This window comes from Dipodomys ordii, unplaced genomic scaffold (genome assembly GCF_000151885.1).
Source record: "Dipodomys ordii isolate 6190 unplaced genomic scaffold, Dord_2.0 Scaffold75, whole genome shotgun sequence".
NCBI lineage: Eukaryota > Metazoa > Chordata > Mammalia > Rodentia > Heteromyidae > Dipodomys > Dipodomys ordii.
Window position 1 is genome coordinate 6,676,089 of NW_012267291.1, and position 18,505 is coordinate 6,694,593.

General features: G+C 52.1%; 2 protein-coding genes across 3 annotated transcripts in view; one reads left to right on the top strand and one right to left on the bottom strand.

Annotated features, from left to right (window-relative positions):
- Positions 1-10,495, top strand: part of Stau1 (staufen double-stranded RNA binding protein 1) — a 34,417-nt gene extending 23,922 nt beyond the window's left edge. The window contains exons 5-12 of one of the 2 annotated variants that reach the window (XM_013024339.1): positions 3,668-3,898; positions 4,520-4,663; positions 7,653-7,799; positions 8,410-8,485; positions 8,590-8,909; positions 9,291-9,413; positions 9,975-10,060; positions 10,297-10,495. In XM_013024339.1, the coding sequence (XP_012879793.1) occupies positions 3,668-3,898; positions 4,520-4,663; positions 7,653-7,799; positions 8,410-8,485; positions 8,590-8,909; positions 9,291-9,413; positions 9,975-10,060; positions 10,297-10,312 (1,143 nt within the window). In that variant the 3' untranslated portion in view covers positions 10,313-10,495. The remainder of the gene's footprint in view (positions 1-3,667; positions 3,899-4,519; positions 4,664-7,652; positions 7,800-8,409; positions 8,486-8,589; positions 8,910-9,290; positions 9,414-9,974; positions 10,061-10,296) is intronic. The other variant, XM_013024338.1, reaches the window with a different exon arrangement.
- A 5,333-nt stretch (positions 10,496-15,828) lies between these two features.
- Positions 15,829-18,505, bottom strand: part of Cse1l (CSE1 chromosome segregation 1-like (yeast)) — a 35,597-nt gene continuing 32,920 nt past the window's right edge. Inside the window, exons 22-23 of the mRNA XM_013024313.1 lie at positions 18,121-18,352; positions 15,829-16,422 (exon numbers count right to left, since the gene is read on the bottom strand). Of these exons, the coding sequence (XP_012879767.1) occupies positions 16,333-16,422; positions 18,121-18,352 (322 nt within the window). The 3' untranslated portion in view covers positions 15,829-16,332. The remainder of the gene's footprint in view (positions 16,423-18,120; positions 18,353-18,505) is intronic.

Consider the following 18,505-nt stretch of genomic DNA (forward strand, 5'->3'; position numbering starts at 1 on the left):
GATCCTCAGATCTCAGCCTCCTGAGTAGCTAGGATTACAGGCGTGAGCCACCAGCGCCCGGCTCATTATAGAATCTTTTATGTATTTGTTTTTTTGTTTGTTCATGGGGCATGAACTCTGGTCCAGGGTGTTGTCCCTGAGCTCTTTCGCTTGAGTCTAGTGCTCTACTACTTTGAGTCACAGTGCCACTTCTGGTTTTCCAGTGCTTAATTGGAGAAAAAAATCACACAGACTTTCCTGCCCAGGCTAATTTCTAACTGCATTCCTCAGATCTCAGCCTCCTGAGTAGCTAGGATTACAGGTGTGTACTACTGATACCAGTTGTGTGTGTATGTGCGTGCGTGTGCACCATGCCTGGGCTTGAGCTCAGGACCTGGATACTGTCCTTGTGCTTTTTTTACTCAAGGCTAGTGCTCTACCTCTTGAACCACAGCTCCACTTTGGGCTTTTTATTTGTGGTGCTTAATTGGAGATGAGTCTCACAGGCTTTCCTGCCTGGGTTGGCTTTGAACTATATCCTCAGATCTCAGCCTCCTGAGTAGCTAGGATTATAGGTGTGAGTCACCAGCGGCTGACTTTACAGAAGCATTTTTTAAAGGCTGTCTGAAGGTGGTTATTTGTAAACATTTCAGTTTTGTGGCTTTTCTCCAGTTACAGGTGGCCCCCATGTGTTGTGCTTGGCATGAAATACATACCTTCGTTCATCAAGTGTCAGTAGGCTAAGCCTGTCTGCACCTCCATCCTGCAGCCTGCCTGGACAAAGAGGGGCTCTGAGTCACCCTCAGGCCATGCTGAGGATTTCCCCCTCCCTGCCTGCCCCAGCGGGTGCGACCAGGCGGACAGTTCCCCCTTTTGGAGCACGGAGGCTTCTGGCCCTGCCTTTGTGCAGCCTTTCTCCTCCTGTTGGGGAGGCGGGTGTACCTGGGAGGAGAGCAAGCAGGGACAGACAAATGGCAGAACGAGTTGTTGAGTGGAAGCTTCTCTCAGAGAGTCAGTCACCTGTGGGCGGCTGTGCGCGGGCATCCTGGGGGCAGCTGCCCTGTGCCTTCCTGCCTGATCACGGTCCTGAGAAGCGGTGTTTCCACGAAGTCTGCCCCCAGGTGCCCACCTAGATCAGCCTGCAGTTCTGTGTGGCTGGGCCTCCCCGACGCCCCTGTTGGGACAGGCGTGGTGCCACACCGCACTTGGCCCCTATTGCCCTGTGTAGCTGTTTCTTGGGCACACTTCTTTTTCCTGCCCAGATCTTCAACTTCTAATTTCCCAACGTAAGGAAAGGTTACAAGAACTCAGATTCACTAGCGGCTTCTTCCTCTTTTCCACTGAAGGCAGAGATCCTCTTGGTCTCCATGTTTTCTTTTGCTCAGTCACTGCGGTTGTGCTCTGGACGGTATTTTGGCATGTGTCTCTAGCAAGGGCATTCTCCTGATAGCCCATTATTAAACACGGGACGCAGGCTCCTGTGGTCCTCAGGCTTCTGGGGTAGCTGTGTCGCCCTGCTCTGCAGTGCAGCCATGTCTTGGCTGTGAGCCGGTCCCAGCATCGGGCGGTAGCTGGCATTGTCTGATCTCCAGCCCTCGGCCTTCCTTTGTGTTTCGTGGCATTGACAGACATGACGTTGACAACGGAGTTATTTAGTGAAATGATGGATCTGGTAAGATTCTGGTGGCTTATTCTTTGGCAGGGCCACAAAGGGAGCGATGTCCTCAGAGTACCACATGATGTCACTCTGCTAGCACTGGTGACCTTGTGCTTGTAAACTGGTATTGAACACTAGCATACTCCCCTAGATCAGGTCCTTGTTTTTTTTTTTTTTTGTCAGTTGTGGGACTTGAACTCGGGGTCTGGGTTCTGTCCCTCAGCTCTACCACTTGAGCCACAGCTCCACTTCTGGTTTTCTAGTGGTTTATTGGAGATAAAGCGTGTCATGGACTATCTTGCTCCGGCTGGCTTTGAACTGTCATCCTCAGATCTCAGTCTCCCGAGTAGCAAGGATTGCAGGTGTGAGCCACCGGGTCCAGCCGGACCAGGTCTTTCTTCCCCATCATAATTCATCAGACGCCTGCGGAGCCATGGGGGCTGTGCTCCCACCGATCCGTGTGTCTGGTTTGCCTCGTTTGTCATGAGGAGAGTGGTTACAAGGACAATCTTCTGCGTTCCACACTGTCCTTGCACTGTCCAGTGAGTTTTCCTTTATTCATCTTAGGTTGTGGTGCTGTACTGACTCATAGCCATGTTACTGTCTTTTCTTTTTTATTCCTGGTCCTAGGGCTTGAATTCAGGGCCTGTGCACTGACCCTGAGCTTTTCTGCTCAAGGCTAGTGTTCTAGCACTCGTGCTACGCCACCCTGTCAGGCTTTTTTTTTTTTTTTTTCCTGCCCCGGCTGGCTTTGAATCACGATCCTCAGATCTCAGCCTCTTGAGTACCTGGGGTTACAAGTGTGAGCACTGGCGCCTGGCCTGTTGGTTGCTGCCTTTTAACATTGAGTGTTGCTTCCCGATTACAATCAGAACTCGGGGCCTTGCTCCGGCTCAGCTTTCTTGCTCATTGCCAGAGCTCTGCCACTTGAGCCACTTCCAGCTTTTTGATAAGAATATGAGTCTCATGGGCTTTTCTTCCTAGACTGGCTTCACACCATGATCCTCATATCTCCTGAGTAGCTAGGATTATAGGCGTGAGCCACCAGGGCTTGGTCCTCTTTATTTATTTTTTAAACATTAAAAGACTTGAGTGGCCTCCACGCGGCTAAAGACTGGTTTGTGCTCTGGTTCTCAGTGTCTGCCTGCTGGGCACTCCCGTCTACTGTGGGTAACTCACTTCATTGGTTTCCACGGTTTCCCTACCGAGGGTTTGTTTTTTTTTGCCGATCATGGGACTTGAACTCTGGGCCTGGGCGCTGTCCCTCAGCTCTTCAGCTGAAGATAAGCGCTCTACCACTTGAGCCACAGCACCATTTCCAGTTTTCTGAGTGGTTTACCAGAGATAAGAGTCTCATGAAAAAAAAAAAAAAGAAAAAAAAAAGAGTCTCATGGACTTTCCAGCCCAGGCTGGCTTTGAACTGTGATCCTCAGATCTCAGCCTCCTGAGTATCTGGAATTACAGTTGCTCCCACTGGTGCCCAGCTTTTTTTTTTTTTTTTTTTTTGCATAAGCATAGAAGTGTGTGTGTATGTGTGTGTGTGTGAGAGAGAGAGATTGTCTGTACACTTGAATCCATTTGTAAGCCTTTTTTTTCTTACACACTTAAGTGGCCAACTCAGCTGCTGAAATTCACTCTACATTTGCTCCAGACTTAGAGAACTTTTACTTTTTCACAGCTGCATAGCCGCTCCTGTTTTATAAGCTTAGTCTGGCAAAGCTTCACAGATGACAGCCTAAAGCGCGCTGCAGTTGCTCTCCTGTGCTGGGAGGGTGAACGGGAGCTGGGTGCCTGGGCCTCCCTGTCCATCCCGGCCTGTCTGGACCACCAGATTCCAGAGCATAGAGCAGTTTAAAAAGCCGAAGGAAGGCAGCAGAGGTTCCTGCATGCTCACTCGCCTGCCTCAGTCCCCACGTGTGTGCCTCCCGCACCGGGCTCCCCCATGCCCCAAGACCAGGCTTCCTGTGATGTGAGCGTGCCAGCCAGTGTGTCCTGCCGCTTCTAACAAGTGTCTGTCACGCTTTCACTCAGTCTTTCCCTCTGCTACAGGTGGCCCGGGAGAGCGGCCCACCCCACATGAAGAGCTTTGTCACCAGGGTTTCGGTTGGGGAGTTTGTAGGGGAAGGTGAGGGCAAGAGCAAGAAGATCGCCAAGAAGAATGCGGCCAGAGCGGTGCTGGAGGAGCTCAAGAGGCTGCCGCCGCTGCCTGCGGTGGAGAGAGTGAAACCCAGACTCAAAAAGAAAGCCAAAGCCCCGGGCAAGGTGAGGTCAGGGAGTGGGAGGGGCCCCGGAGGACAGAAGACTGCAGGCTCCGGCCGCCCTCCATCAGGGCTGCCACAGGCCTCTTCAGTGGTTTCTGGGTTTTAAGTTGCTCAGAAAGCTGGGAGCCCATTGGGCACAGCCGGCCTACCCTTCCACAGGCTCCCTGCCCAGGCTTCAGCCACCTTGAATTTAATGTTGACACATGTCCAAAAGCCATACATGTCAATGTTGGCTTGCTAAAATTTAGAACTACCTTGGGATCACCATAGAAAATCCATGAGGCATTTTTTAATTTTTAGAGTTTTTTTTTTTAGATCTGCTTAGCTGGATGCCCATGGCTCACGCCTGTCATCCCAGCTACTCAGGAAGCTAAGATCTGAGGATCACGGTTCAAAGCCAGCCGGGGCAGGAGAGTCCTTGAGACTCTGATCTCCAGCTAACCACCAAAAAAAATCAAAAGTAGAGCTGTGGTTCAAGTCAGAGAGTGCTAGCCTTGACCAAGAAAGCTCAGAGACAGCCCAGGTCCAGCAGGAGAGGGGAAAAAAAGGTCTGGTTAACTCTGAGCCATGGCACGCCCGCAGATCCTTTCCGAGAGTAACGCGGCACATTATTGCTCCTCAGTCACAGCCCAGCCCAGAATGCAGCCAGGGGATGAACCCCATCAGCAGGCTGGCCCAGATCCAGCAGGCCAAGAAGGAGAGGGAGCCGGAGTACGTTCTGCTCATGGAGCGGGGCCTCCCACGCCGCAGGGAGTTCGTGATGCAGGTGGGTCGGTCCCGTGGTGGGCAGCGTGTCCACTGAGGGGACGATGATTCTGTTCTTTTCAGAAGGCAAATTGCCCATGTCATTCCCGATGCCTTCCGGTTCCTGGGACGCTTAGTTTATCAGGTTTTAATTCCACATAGACATTTGGATTTAGCCATTTTAGGCCAGGTACAAGTGGCTCATGCCAGTAATCCTAGCTACTCAGGAGGCTGAGATTGGGAGGACCTGGCTCTAGTCCAGGGCTGGAAGTGTGGCTCAGCGGCATAAGTGTCTGCCTGGCAGGTGTGGGGCCCTGAACTCAACCCCGGAATTGTCAAAGAAAAACTTGCCTTGAGAGCTTGCTTGGAGGATCTGGCGGGGAGCGCAGCGGCTTATGCACCTGGACAAGACTCGTCCTTCTCTCTCTGTCGGGTGGCCATCCTTTCCGAGCACACAGCTTGGGGACCGATGCACATGGAGCGTCAGGAAGGAAGGGACAGCACCTAGCCACCAGATCAGCCAAATCGGCCCTGGTGACCAGTGGGTGACAGATGTGCAGCCAGATCACCCTCACATCCAAACATTTTTCTTTAAACTTTTTTCTTGTGAAAAACAGAATTCAAGCCTTGCGCTGGTGGCTCACGCCTGTCATCCTAGCTACTCAGGAGGCTGAGGTCAGAGGATTGCAGTTCGAAGCCAGCCCAGGCAGGAAAGTCCGTGAGACTCTTATCTCCAGTTAACCACCAGAAAACCAGAAGTGGTGCCATGGCTCTCAAGTGATAGAGTGTTCACCTTGAGCTGAAGAGCTCAGAGGCAGCACCAGACCCAGAGTTCAGGCCCCATAACCTAAAAACAAAACAAAAAAACAGAATTCAGTAGCCCTCTTCCCCCCTCTCCCTGAAGTTTTGCTCTCTGGATTTCATTTACCTACAATTACCTTTGGAAAATTCTATATGTAAACTTTTTTGTTGCGGGGTGGGGGGGGGGGTCTGGTCGTGTGGCCTTAACTCTGGGCCTGGGCGCTGTCCCTCAGCTCTTCAGCTCAAGGCTAGTGCTCTACCACTTGAGCCACAGCACCACTTCCAGCTTTTTTCTTTTTGCTTATGTGGTGCTGAGGAATTGAATCCAGGCCTCATGCATGCAAGGCAAGCGCTTTACCACTGAGCCACCTTCCCAGCCCCTTTGGAAAATTCTAGAAGTAAATAGTTGGTTTTAAATTGCACATCCTTGTGAGTTGCATGTGAAATGTTGAGCCTCCCGCCACATCTCACGCCTGTGGGGTGTGCTGTCCCGCAGGTCCTCGCATGTGGCGGTCTGGAGTGCAGGGTGGACTGACACTCAAGCTGCTTTACAGAGAGCGAGGCCTTGGCCTGTGGTTTCAGGTTTTTCTTGGAGCGAACCTCAGCAGAGGAGAGGCGCTGCTGTTCAGAACTGCCCTGCAGGGGCTGGGGGTTTAGCCCAGCGGAAGCGCGCCCGCCTGGCGTGCGCAAGGCCGTGGGTTCGGTTCTCAGCCCTAGTTTAAAAAAAAAAAAGACAGCACTCCCCTGCAGTGGTTGCAGCGTACGAGCTGGCCCTGACCCGCTGTGTCTGTCCCCAGTCGGGAGGCAGGGAGCGAGCAGCCTTCTCCGGAGCAAGTCGCCCTTTGCCGAGACTCCGCTCTTGGCTGTTCGCAGACCTGCCTGGGGCCCAGCCAGGCTTCCCTTCCTGCTTTAGCAGCCCCATGCTTGTGGTCGGGACCAGCTTAGAAGGGGTAGCCGAATGTGCTGGGCAAACTGGCCCTTAGGGAGGTGGCAGGCTTGAGGCAACATCTAGACACTCGCGTGTTAGTTCCACCTCCACGGCTCACTGCTGGACAGCTCCTGTGTGTGTGTCTGCCTTCGCGCAAGGCCCCGGCAGACGCTGTGAGCACAGATGCCCGCCCCAGCCTGCTGACGGTCACGAAGTACAGGACCTGGAGCTGGGGGAGCAGCCTGCCCCTTGCTTTCTCTGCCAAGTTGGAAAGTGATTTTTGAAGCTGGGCAGAAGCGTCTGTGTTTTGTACCTATTACAGGGCTCTGGGCATCGCGAGGTTTGAAGCTTAGTCTGCATTCCTCACTTCCTCCTGTTCGCAAGCTAACCAGGGGCTGTGCTTCCGTTACTCCCACCCTGCCCACCTCTTTTTTGGAGGTGCTGGTGTTCAGACTTAAGGTCTAGCTAGCTCGCCACTTGAGCCACACAACACCCCTATCCCTTTTCCTTTCAGTTCGTTGTTTCTCAGGTAGGATTATAGTTTTCTTGGCCTTGTTCACCCTCCAGTGCCGGGATTACATTCATGCCAGCTCTTTTGTTGAGAGGGGGTTCTTTGTCTGGGATGGCTTGGAGCCATAACCCTCCAGTCTCTGCGTCAGCTGGCATTAAAACTGCCAGCCATTGTACCAGCCCACCACAGCCGATGTCAGGTTGGGAAAGTGGCATCTGTGACCCCAGTGGGGACGAGATGAGTGGCTCTCTGTCCTACTGATACAGTCGGTGGACAGGGCAGCTCAGGTGTGCTGGACTGAGTACTAGTTATATCTGTGTTAAAATCATTGTATAAGCTTAGGTTTTCTTTTTTTTGGTCGGTAGAGGGTCTTGAATTTTGGGCCTGGGCGCTGTCCCTCAGTTCTTCAGCTCAAGGTGAGCGCTCTACCACTTGAGCCACAGCGCCACTTCCGGTTTTCTGGTGGTTCATTGGAGATAGGAGTCTCACAAACTTTCTTGCCCCTGGTGGCTTTGAACTGGGATCCTCAGATCTCATCCTCCTCCTGAGTAGCTAGGATGACAGGCGTGAGTCACCGGCGCCTGGCAGGCTTAGGTATTTGATGGCTGTGTTTAACAGGAGCTCCCCAATATCTTGAGGGTTGTGTGGTTTCCTCTGCTTGGCCGGGCGGGTGTGTCTGAGGTGCATCTGATCCCCCCCAACCCCCCAGGCCCCTGGTTCTTCTGCCAGCACCAGTGGAGGTGCGAGCTCGGTCTGTTGCTGCTCCCGCAGGTGAAGGTGGGCAACCACACCGCAGAGGGCGCGGGCACCAACAAGAAGGTGGCCAAACGCAACGCAGCAGAGAACATGCTGGAGATCCTGGGGTTCAAGGTCCCGCAGTCCCAGCCCACCAAGCCAGCGCTCAAGTCGGAGGAGAAGGTGACACTGGGCTCCGCTGTGATCTTGCGGGACAGCGCCCCTCCAGATGGCGCAGGCCCCAGGCCAGGCTCCACCCTCCTTCCCTTAAGAGCCTGGGCCTTGCTGGAGGGTGTCGGCACCTCTCCATTTTGGTGGTCTCTGAGCTTGAGGTGTGAACGAGTGTCACTGTGACACAGCCCGCAGGCACCTTGTCCTGGACAGGATCACGCTGTTACCCGTAGTTATCGCGGGCACTTGATTCCTCCCCCATGCGACACGAACGCCAGGACGCAAATCCCGCACGCAGTGCGCACCTTGCGGTGCGGTGGGTGGGAGGCCAAGGGGCTGTCCCAGCGGGACGGAGTCCGCGACGCCTGCTCAGCATGGGCTGCTCCCAGGGCCCAGCTGCCACCTTGCAGGAGGGACGCCCCCCTTCGCTGGCTCCTGCGCCTCCCTGTCCTGCCCCTAGAGGTGTGGGGCCTGCCCCCCCCCCCGCCCCCAGTGGGTGCTGGCTTAGCCCTTACGAGCTCAGCTGCGTCGGTGGAGGGCCGGGTCCAGGGTCTGGTTTTAGGCAGTGGGGATGAGGATGTCAGCACGATTTGTAATCACGGCCTTTTCTCTTTCTCTTAAGACACCAGTAAAGAAACCAGGGGATGGACGAAAAGTAACCTTTTTTGAACCTGGGTCCGGGGAGGCGAATGGGACTAGTAAGTGTGTCGTGCTCGGCCAGTGCCTGGGGCTGCCGTGGGAACTGGGGCGGCGCCGGGCAGGGCAGGGCCGGGCCGGGCCGGTGACGCTGCTCTCTGCCCAGGCCACCGCGAGGACGAGTTCAGGATGCCTTACCCCAGCCATCAGCAGCTGCCCGCCGGCATTCTCCCCATGGTGCCCGAGGTGGCCCAGGCTGTTGGAGTCAGCCAAGGACATCATACCAAAGATTACCCCAGGGCAGCCCCGAACCCTGCCAAGGCCACGGTAACTGCCATGATAGCCCGAGAGTTGTTGTACGGGGGCACCTCGCCCACAGCCGAGACCATTTTAAAGAATAACATCTCTTCAGGCCACGTACCCCACGGACCTCTCACAAGACCCTCTGAGCAGCTGGACTTCCTTTGCACAGTCCAGGGACTCCAGGTAAGGCGAACGAGCAGGGGCCCTGCTTTGAAGACCGGGGTCTCCACAGGGCTGGGGCTCCCGGGACAGTGCTCACCCGCAGCCCGCAGCCTGCAAGACAGCAGACCCGCACAGGGTCTCCCTCCAGGGCTGGGTGGGGCAGGGCTGGGCCACCGCAGGGACCACAGCCTGGACGCGGAAAAGCCTTGTGTCCTGGTAGCAACGTTTGCAAATTCCAGCCAAGCCTGAAAACACAGCTGCCAGCCACCCAGGACAGGGTCCCTGCGGGGCCTTTGCCCAGTCCTCACTGCCCTCCCCTCCCTCCCCTCCCTCTTCTGTCCCCTCCCTCCTCTGTCCCCTGCAGCTTCCATCCAGGCCTCAATTCTCTTTTTCCCCTTTTAGGTTGAATACAAAGACTTCCCCAAAAACAACAAGAATGAATTTGTGTCTCTAATCAACTGTTCGTCCCAGCCGCCCCTGATCAGCCACGGCATCGGCAAGGACGTGGAGTCCTGCCACGACATGGTACGCGGCGCGGCCGGGAGCTCGCCAGAGGGAACGGGGGGTCCTGTAGAGCTCGTGAGTGACAGGAGAGGGGGTTCCGAGAAGTCCCTGTGGGTTGGGTGGACTTCAGCTCTACCCGGCCCCTCCCTTCCCACGCTGGCCTCACTGTGGAGGGCCCCGCCCCACGGCAGAGCCCCCCAATGGAAGCCAGCTCACAGCCCAAGAGCGCGAGAGGCTTTGGCTTGAAAGCAGGGTAGAAAATCTGTGGTCTGTTACAAAGGTGAACAGTTCTCTAAGGAAATACATGCCAAAATCAGTAAGGGATGCCACATGGCGACTGCAGGCAGTTCTTTAAATTTGAGTTTTTAAGCTGGGTTCAATAAACTATTCAGAAAAAGCTGGAATGGAGCTGTGGCTCAAGTAGTGCGTTAACCTGAGCAAAAAGCTCAAGGACAGTGTGCAGGCCCTGAGTTTAAGCCCTAGGACTAAAGAAAAGGAAAGAATTGCATCTGCAGGCAGACACTGCCGCGTGCCCGCGGCCGGGCCCGTGGTCACCGGTCTCTCCACCTCCGCCTCCCCTAGGCTGCGCTGAACATCTTGAAGTTGCTGTCCGAGCTGGACCAGCAGAGCCCCGAGGCGCAGAGGACGGGCAACGGGCCGCTGTCAGTGTGAGTGGCGGGCCCTCACCCCTGCTCTCAGTAGCTCAAATCTGAATGGTCCCAAAGGTACACAGTGACACCCGCCCTGACGCCCGATGCCCTGCTCCCCTCGTGCGCCCTGACAGCGCCCTCCCTCCCCACCCCCTCCTGCTTCCTGTCGCCGCAGCGACCCTGGGTGGCAGTGGGCTGTGTGACTGTGGCCCCTCCTTCACTGCAGGTCATTGTTGGTTTTTTCTTTCTTCAAGGTGTGGGAGGTGCTGAACCTTTGCTGGCCACGAGCCACACAAGCCCAAATAGACACTGAGAAGACCGAACCTGCTTTGAAAATATGGACTCTGATCTCTGCAGTGGTGAGGAGAGCGGGAGCAGCCGTGAAGACTGAGACGGAGGTAGAGGCCAGAGGCCGGGAGCCCCGCTGCCCCCCGCCCGCCCGCCCGCCCTCCCCTCCCCGCCACCTGGGCCCCAGAGCCTCCGTTCTCGCTTTTTGTTGGTTGGTTGCTGTGTGAAGAAACAGAGTGTAGCCTTCAGTGGCTCACTCAGACATTTGGGACAATCCTGGACAGAGAGGCCTTACTCCTCCAGCCGAAAGTACCAGAGAAAATCAAATGCTTCCTGCTTGGTGTGGCCTAACTCTAGGGGCTCTGGCCCGCCAGCCCCGCCCACCACACCTCCCACTGCTCTCTCTCCCAACAGTGATTCGTATTCTTGGTTTCCTTATTTCCTTTTTGATTGATAAGACACTATATAAACTTTTCATTTGAGTTTCTCAATTGTATCTAGTTCTATAGCACACTTTAGAACCTTGTCTGAGGCTGACGTGACCATAATCTAACCGGCAGAGATCGTAGCCAGTGTGACACACGTTTACCAGACTAACCCAGGACCAGCTCAGTGGTGCGAGTGGGCGCTGCCCACGGTGGTGGGCGCCGTCAGTCCCGGGCCTCGGGTCCGTGGAGTCCCCGACTGGTGCATGAATTGGACAGCATAGGAATTCTGAACTCATGATCACTTGCTCCTTTTCTATTTGATTTTGTTAATGCAGGACTTACACATGAATCTTTGTTTTAAAGATGATTAGCAAAGTTGTGTCTCTGTGTGGCTCTTGAGAAAGCCTTCCTGCGCTGCAGCCTCGGCTCTGCCAGGGGAAGGCAGCAGCTGTGCACGCAGCTCTTGTGCGCAGGTGTATGTGTGTGTGTGTGTGCGCGTGCGTGTGTGCAGGCCCCCGTGCAAGGTACAGTAGCCTTGCTAGTTAAGTACTACTTCTTGCTCAGTTTATGCTGGAACTTTCTCTCCCCATGGAATGTAAGGAACACTTAAATGTTTGTCATCCACAAATGGTAATACTAAAAAAAAAATTTTGTTAATTTATTTTCAAATGCCACTACTGCTAGGTTGATCCCTTCCAACCCAGCCCTCTCCCTTTTTTAAAGGAAAAAATTTGTAATGCTTGTGATTCCGTCTGGGCAATTATCTGAGGATCTGAAATAACTTTATATCAAACTATTGATCAATAAACAGCTACTAATGAAGCTTTCGGGCCTGTGAGCAGTAATTAAAGAAGGGGCTAAGGGCGAGGGGCGGGAGGCACCTGCATCCTCACCTGACCATGAAGTTGCATGACCCAAGTGCTGCGGGTCAGGAAAAAGGCTGAGCGTGGAAAGGGGGAGATTTGCGAATGTTGTTTAGCGAGAAGGATGCTAGAGTTTGAGCGCTGGGCTTCTCGTTTAGCTGGCTTGTCAGGCTAGTGCTCTGCCTGAGCCACATTTCCAGTGTGGCTTTTTGCTGGATAGATAAGTCTTTGACTTTAAACCTGGGTCCTCTGGATTTCAGCTTAAGTAGCTGGGATTGCAGGCCTGAGCCACTAGTAGTACTTAGCTGGCATTTTATGCCTTAAAACAGTGGCATGGCTGTGTTAAGAGCACCTGCTTGGCAATCAGAAGGCTCTGAGTTCAAATCCCAGTACTGGAAGAAAAAAAGAACAGGGGCCACCGATTCCCATCCAGGAGGATGCTGCAGATTTGAGGGGAGCGGCGGCCGGAGGCACCCGTGCGGCCTGCACCAAGCACGTGAGGCCGCTGCCTTTGCAATCCGCTCGTGTCGTTTTCCTTAGCATCTGCAGACTCAGACATCACAAATGAGCCCTTCTTTACCTTATAACAACTTTTGCAGTGGTTGCACAGCTTCAGTTTTGCCGGGATTGCATGTGCGTTCTTGCCTTGTGTGTGTACCTGGCCTCTGTCCTTGAAACTTTACAATTCAGGGCGTGAACAGCCAGCCTTGCTCCTGAGCCCTCTGTTCTCAGCCTGCTGGAAGCAAGCACTGCCGCCTCCTTCCCTGTCCCAGTTCCTCATCCAGGTCACCATGACAGACATCAGACTGGGGCGGGGTGGGGAGGAAATGACACTTAACTGTGGAGCTCCTCTGGCTCCCTTAGTGGGTGTGCCATGCTTCCCTTGGCAACTCCACTGTCCACACTGCCAGCCATGAGCCTCTGTTGTCCATTAGCATTGGTTCCATGCTAGAGCTGTCATGGCTCCAGCTTTGCCTATTATTATTTTCTCCGTTTGGAGTTGCTCTTAATGTTTCTATGGGTGTTGGGGCGGGGGGAGGGGGCAGCGAGAGAACCCAGAGCCTTATCCAGGCTTGATAGGCTCTCCCCATGTGACAGCCTCAACCCTCTACTTCTATCTTCCAAGTTTTACAGAGTTCCAAACTAACATTCAGCAGCAATCCTGTTTCTTCTGCGCACCCCATCCTATGTATTTCACAGTGACCATCCCCCGCCACGCACCTGCCTTCCCTTCGCCGGGCCTCCCACAGGCTGCTTCAGCTTCTTGGAAGTAACTGTTAATTGTTTGAGTTACATCATACATTTTTTTTTTTTTGGAAGCACAATTTTTATGGCATCTCTAAACTACCTGTCTTTACCCAGGAAACTCCTGCTAACCAGATGTAGTAAAGCAGCTGCACTGTTTCTTCTGAGTTGAATGTGTGTTGTCTTCAGGTCTTCTAATCATTGTAATTAGGGAACGGCCTATTGCTGTACACCTGGACAGCTTGCCCAGCATCATTGTTGGAAGCTTGGTCCTGTCAACGGTGTGCACACCAGGGCTCAACTCCAGCTGCTCGTTGTTCCTGTTTGCCTTGTGGCCAGCCATCCTGTTAGTTCACTGTAGCTTTGTAGGTATGCTAGGAAATCTGAATAGGCCTTTTTCAAGGCTTTGACTATTCTAGATCTATATGCAGTTCATGAATTTTTGCATTTCTGCTAAATGATCATTAGTCCATTTTTTGAGCCGTGACTTGACTTTCAACATCCAGATACCTTGAGTTCATCTCATTCTCCTGAATTCAGTCACTTTCCCAGGGAGCCCTGGCTTCCAGCAGTGCAGCCGGCATTTCGAGCACCATCCGGGCTCAGGCCACCCACACCGCAGCCAGCAGGCGATGATGCTCCAGGTTCACCTCTGCTCATTTTATTGCCAACCCTAGACTCACCGCTTCATCTGAGAACTTCCACCCATGGCTGCGGGCTATGCAAGTGGAATGGCTACAGCTCTTTGAGATTTGAGACCGCTGATTCCAGGTTTCCCCTCTGCTCACTGTGCTGGGGAGCAGGGTGTGTGCTGCACTGTCACCTCCGTCTGGAGTGTAAGGAGGCTGCTAACACCTCCATCTGTTTTAAGGTCTTAAGGCCAGAATAACATACTTGAAATGTCCCAAATTCCTAGGCAGTTAATCACTGCTGGACTGGCAGCTACAGAAACTAGTAAGCTATCTTAACCCAGCCTTTAGAAAGTATTCACGTGTAGGTTGTGTGCATGCGTGTGCGTGATGCTAAGGGATCTTGAACTCCGAGTCTTGCAATCTAGATAGGCATTTTGGCACGTGAGCCACAGCTCCATTTCTGGCTTTTTTACTGGCTAACTGGTGGTAACAGTCTCAAAAGATTTGTCTTCTCTGGGTAAGCTTTGAACCTTGTCAGATCTCCATAGCTAGTATAGTATTACAGGCATGAACTGCTGGTACTTGACTGCAAATTCAGTTGTGTATATGTGTATGTGCGCGCATGTGTGTGTGTGTGTGTGCATAACTGCTGGTACTGGGGCTTGAATTCAGGGCCTGGATGCTGTCCCTGAGCTTTTTTTGCTTAGGGCTGGTACTCTTACCACCTGAACCACAGCGCTACTTCCAGCTTTTTGGTGGTTAACTAGAGGTAAGTCTCATGGACTCTTTTCTGATCTGGCTTTGAACCATGATCCTCTGCTATCTGCCTTCTGAGTAGCTACGATTACAGGTGTGAGCCACTGGCAACATTCCTTTCATAAGACATATATTAAGGTCTTTAATTAACAAAGCAGCACAACCATTTTCCTTGGTTCATTGGTACTCTGTATGTATAGGTATTTGGTATATTATAGAAAGCATATAACATAGGTTATAATTTGTCTATGATACACCAAGTAATAAAGCATAGTTTTTGTTTACTGAGTAAATGTTAATGTTCAAAAGCTTAAATGCTTAAGAGCAAAAAACCAAACTGTGTAACAAAAATGTGCCCAACTTTTAGAGGGGGGAAAAATAATGAACAAAAGTGTTTTGGGTTTTTTTGGGTCAATTGTGGAGCTTGAACCCTGGGCCTGGGCACTGTCCCTCAGCTCTTCAGCTCAAGGCTAGTGCTCTACTACTTGAGCCACAGTGCCACTTTTGGTTTCCTGGTGGTTTTACTATAGGATTTAAGTCTGATGATCTTCCCTACGCAGACTGGCTTTGAACCCTCATCCTCAGATCTCAGCCTCCTGAATAGCTAGGATTACAGGCATGAGCCATGCACGCCCAGCGAACCAGTGTTTAAAATTCGCCAGGATTATAAATGAATTTTAATTTAAGTGTTTTGTTTACTTCCCATATTTTCAAAGAAAAATACATTAAATTCCAAAGCAGCTTTCATTTTTAGTGCTTATTCTTGCATGTTCTCTGTTCTAAGTAATCTGCATGCATGATCTCACTTTATTCTTGCATGCACTTTGTAGGTGACTAGCACCCACATCTTACAAGAGTAATGTGGACAGATGTCATCTGCTGCAGAGTTGAAGCCCCAGGATTGGCACACAAAAAAAACCCCAAAACAAAAAACTAAAGATGTGTTTGCCAAGGTATAGTGGTTTCTGGCTATAATCCCAACACTCAGGAGGCTGAAGCAGGCTGAATTCTAGGCCAGTCTCTTAACAGACGTGCATGCTTGGCATCTACTTAACCAGCCCAAGCCGCTTAACTGCTCACCAGCAGCCCCAGCAAGCCAATGTCAAACCTGCTGAAACATTATGTGCTAACTGCCCTTCCACCAAGGACCACGTAAGGCAGAACAGTAATGTGTTGGTCAAAACCAACAGCATTTGCTGGCAAAGTCATGAAATGGCTCTGACAGAACTCTCCAGGCCCCACCCAGGGAAGAAGGGTGCTGCCAGCCTCAGCCCTGCAGGAGGAGGGACCCTAGGACTCAGCCACCACTACAGGGTGGTGCCCTCCCCCCTGCTACCGTCCTGGAGCCATCCTGCTACCCAGGAATGGCTACGAAGTTCTAGAAAATAAGCCCAATCCATATTAACTTCTGCATCCCCTTTGGAGGAAAAAAAAGACAGATTAATCTTGAGTTTTAAGTGATTTAGAAATTTGGATTTTTATGGAGTCCAGAGGGCGAAATAGATTGAAAGAAATTCTTCATTTTTATAAAAGTATCAGAGCACCAAAAACCTGTCCTTAGATGTTCTTAGATACATATTTTCGGCTTTGCTTTATTGCTAATTACAGACGTTCACTATGAAATGTGCACTGCTTGGCAAGATACACTTTTTTTTTTAAACTTTCTCACATTTCCAATAAAAACTTAAAGAAACAGACAAAACATACAAAGGACAAAAATACAAACCAGCAACAGCTTCAAACAAAAGGATTTAGTAACAGAAATTAGTCTCCACAGTCAGTGTCCGTCAAGAATGTAAAATTATCCAAACCGTGCAAATGCTCAACTCAAAACAGATGGCCCACACCGCACCGCTACTATGTGTCCCTCCACACTGCCAAGTCCCTGCTTACGCGATGACCACACCACTACCTCATTCGCTCAAGGCTCAGCTTATCAAAGCAGCATTCAATATCCTTACAAGAGGGAATCCGTGCCATGTCCAATGGAAAAACGTTTCAGTGCAGCTGAGCTCAGGCCTGCGCTCAATGAAGAGCGGTAAGTGGTCACAGCAGCATCACGTGGTGTCACAGAAGTGTCACAGCAGCGTCACACTGGCCGCCTGGAGGTACCCTTGAAGATACTGCAGCGCTTCCGCGTTCAGGCTGGTGCTCACCATAGAGGGAACCTGCAGGGAGCACAGGGACAGGTGCTGTGTTCCCCCTGCCCAGAGGCTTAGGTCCTCATAACCGTTCCCTGCCCCCTCCCCCCCCAAGCTGCCCTGGAGTAACAGGGTCGTGAGAGGCAAGCTGTCCCTCGTCACGGTCAAACACAGTATCAAGTAACTCAGCTGCTTTCACACCTTCAAGAACGGATAGGGCACTGGTGGCTCACGCCTGTCATCCTAACGCCTCAGGAGGCTGAGATCTGAGGACTGTGGTTCAAAGCCAGTCCAGACAGGACTTGGGAGACTCACCTCCAATTAACTACCAGGAAACCGGAAATGGCTCAGCAGCTCAAACTGGTAGAGCGCTAGCCTTAAGCAAAAGAGCTCAGGGACAGCGCCCAGGCTGAGTTCAAGCCTCATAACTGACCAAAAAAAAAAAAAAAAGGAGCTGGACACCAGTGGCTGGCTCATGCCTGTCATCCTAGCTACTCAGGAGGCTGAGATCTGAGGATCACAGTTCAAAGCCAGCCTGGGCAGGGAAGTCTGTGAGACTCCTATCTCCAATAAATCACCAGAAAACCAGAGATGGCACTGTGGCTTAAGCGGTAGAGTGCTCACCTTGAGCTGAAGAGCTGAGGGAAAGTGCCCAGGCGGAATTCAAGCACCATGACAGGCCCCCCCCCCCAAAAAACCAGTCTTAAGTGAGGTGCAGTGGATCAAGCCTGTGATCCTAGCTACTTAGGAAGTAGACACAGGGGACTGTAGTTTGAGACCAGCTCAGGAAAAATCATTTTCAAGGGGGAGCACTGAGAGGACTACAGTCTGAGCTGGTGTGGGCATAAAAAGCAAGTCTGTCTGCACAAGTGTGTGGGTGTGCTGCACCCCACAAGTGCAGTGCGGTGGACACGGCTTGCTGGCTGCACGCACGTGAAAATTCTCCGTAAGAAAACAAATTGACACTAACAAATTTTGGGGTGGGGAATGTGGCTCAGTGGCAGGGCACTTGCCTAGCATGCATGAAGCCCTGGACTCAATCCTCAGTACCACATAAGTAGAAAAAGCCGGAAGTGGCGCTATGGTTCAAGTAGTAGAGCGCTAGCCCCGAACAGAAGCAACTCAGGGACCGTGCCCCGAACAGAAGCAACTCAGGGACCGTGTCCAGGTCCTGAGTTCAAGCCCCAGGACTGGCCAAAAAAAAAAAAAAGATAAATTTTAACAGCTAATAAATAGAAGGACTGGCTGTGAATTGAAAATCCTTTGTACAAGCAGTTAAAACACAAAAAGAAGGTTCTGGGCTCAATGTAATTTGTCTACTGTTCAAGTGAGTCAGGTAAAATGTTATTTCTAGTACAAAATATGAGGGGGGAAAAAAAAGCTCAACCTTAAAGCCAGCTTTCTGTAGGGCTGGGAAGGTGGCTCAGTGGTAGAGCGCTTGCCTTGCATGCTTGAGGTCCTGGATTCGATTCCTCAGCACCACATAAGCAGAAGGAAAAAAAAAAGCCAGAAGTGGTGCTGTGGCTCAAGTGATAGAGCGCTAGCCTTGAGCTGAAGAGCCGAGTTCAGGCCCCACGACCAGACCCAAACAAAAAAGCCCAGCTTTCTGTGAAGTCAGTGGGATGCAGCATGCCAGAGTGACGATCAGAAGGTTGGTGGGCAACGTCCCGCTGCCTGCTCCCCAGTCTACCATCGGCAGACGGAGCATGACAGCCGAGCACTCACCCTTCCTGGACAGGCCGTGGACAACTTGTGCAGTGACTGTGCCAGGTGAATTTTGGGGTTGTTCACCATCTGGCCTACGGGGTCGTGCTCCTTCTTCCCAGCAAACGCCAGCTGTGAGAAGGCCGTCTGGTACCCAGGCGTGTCCTCTATGTCAATGAAGTGCTCTTCATCGGGAATGCTGTCATCCTCAGGTAACTCAAAAAGGCCGATGAGAGACTGTAATAAAGGAGTCCTGGATTGGAAGAAAGCGAGAGATTTAAAAAAAAAAAAAACCAGGAATTTCTCAAAACCACACTTGACTTCCAGAGCAGAAGGGACCGGGACTGAAGATGGCCACTGGAGCTTCTGCCTGCCCAGAGAACACCCAGCTCCTGACTCCAGCAAT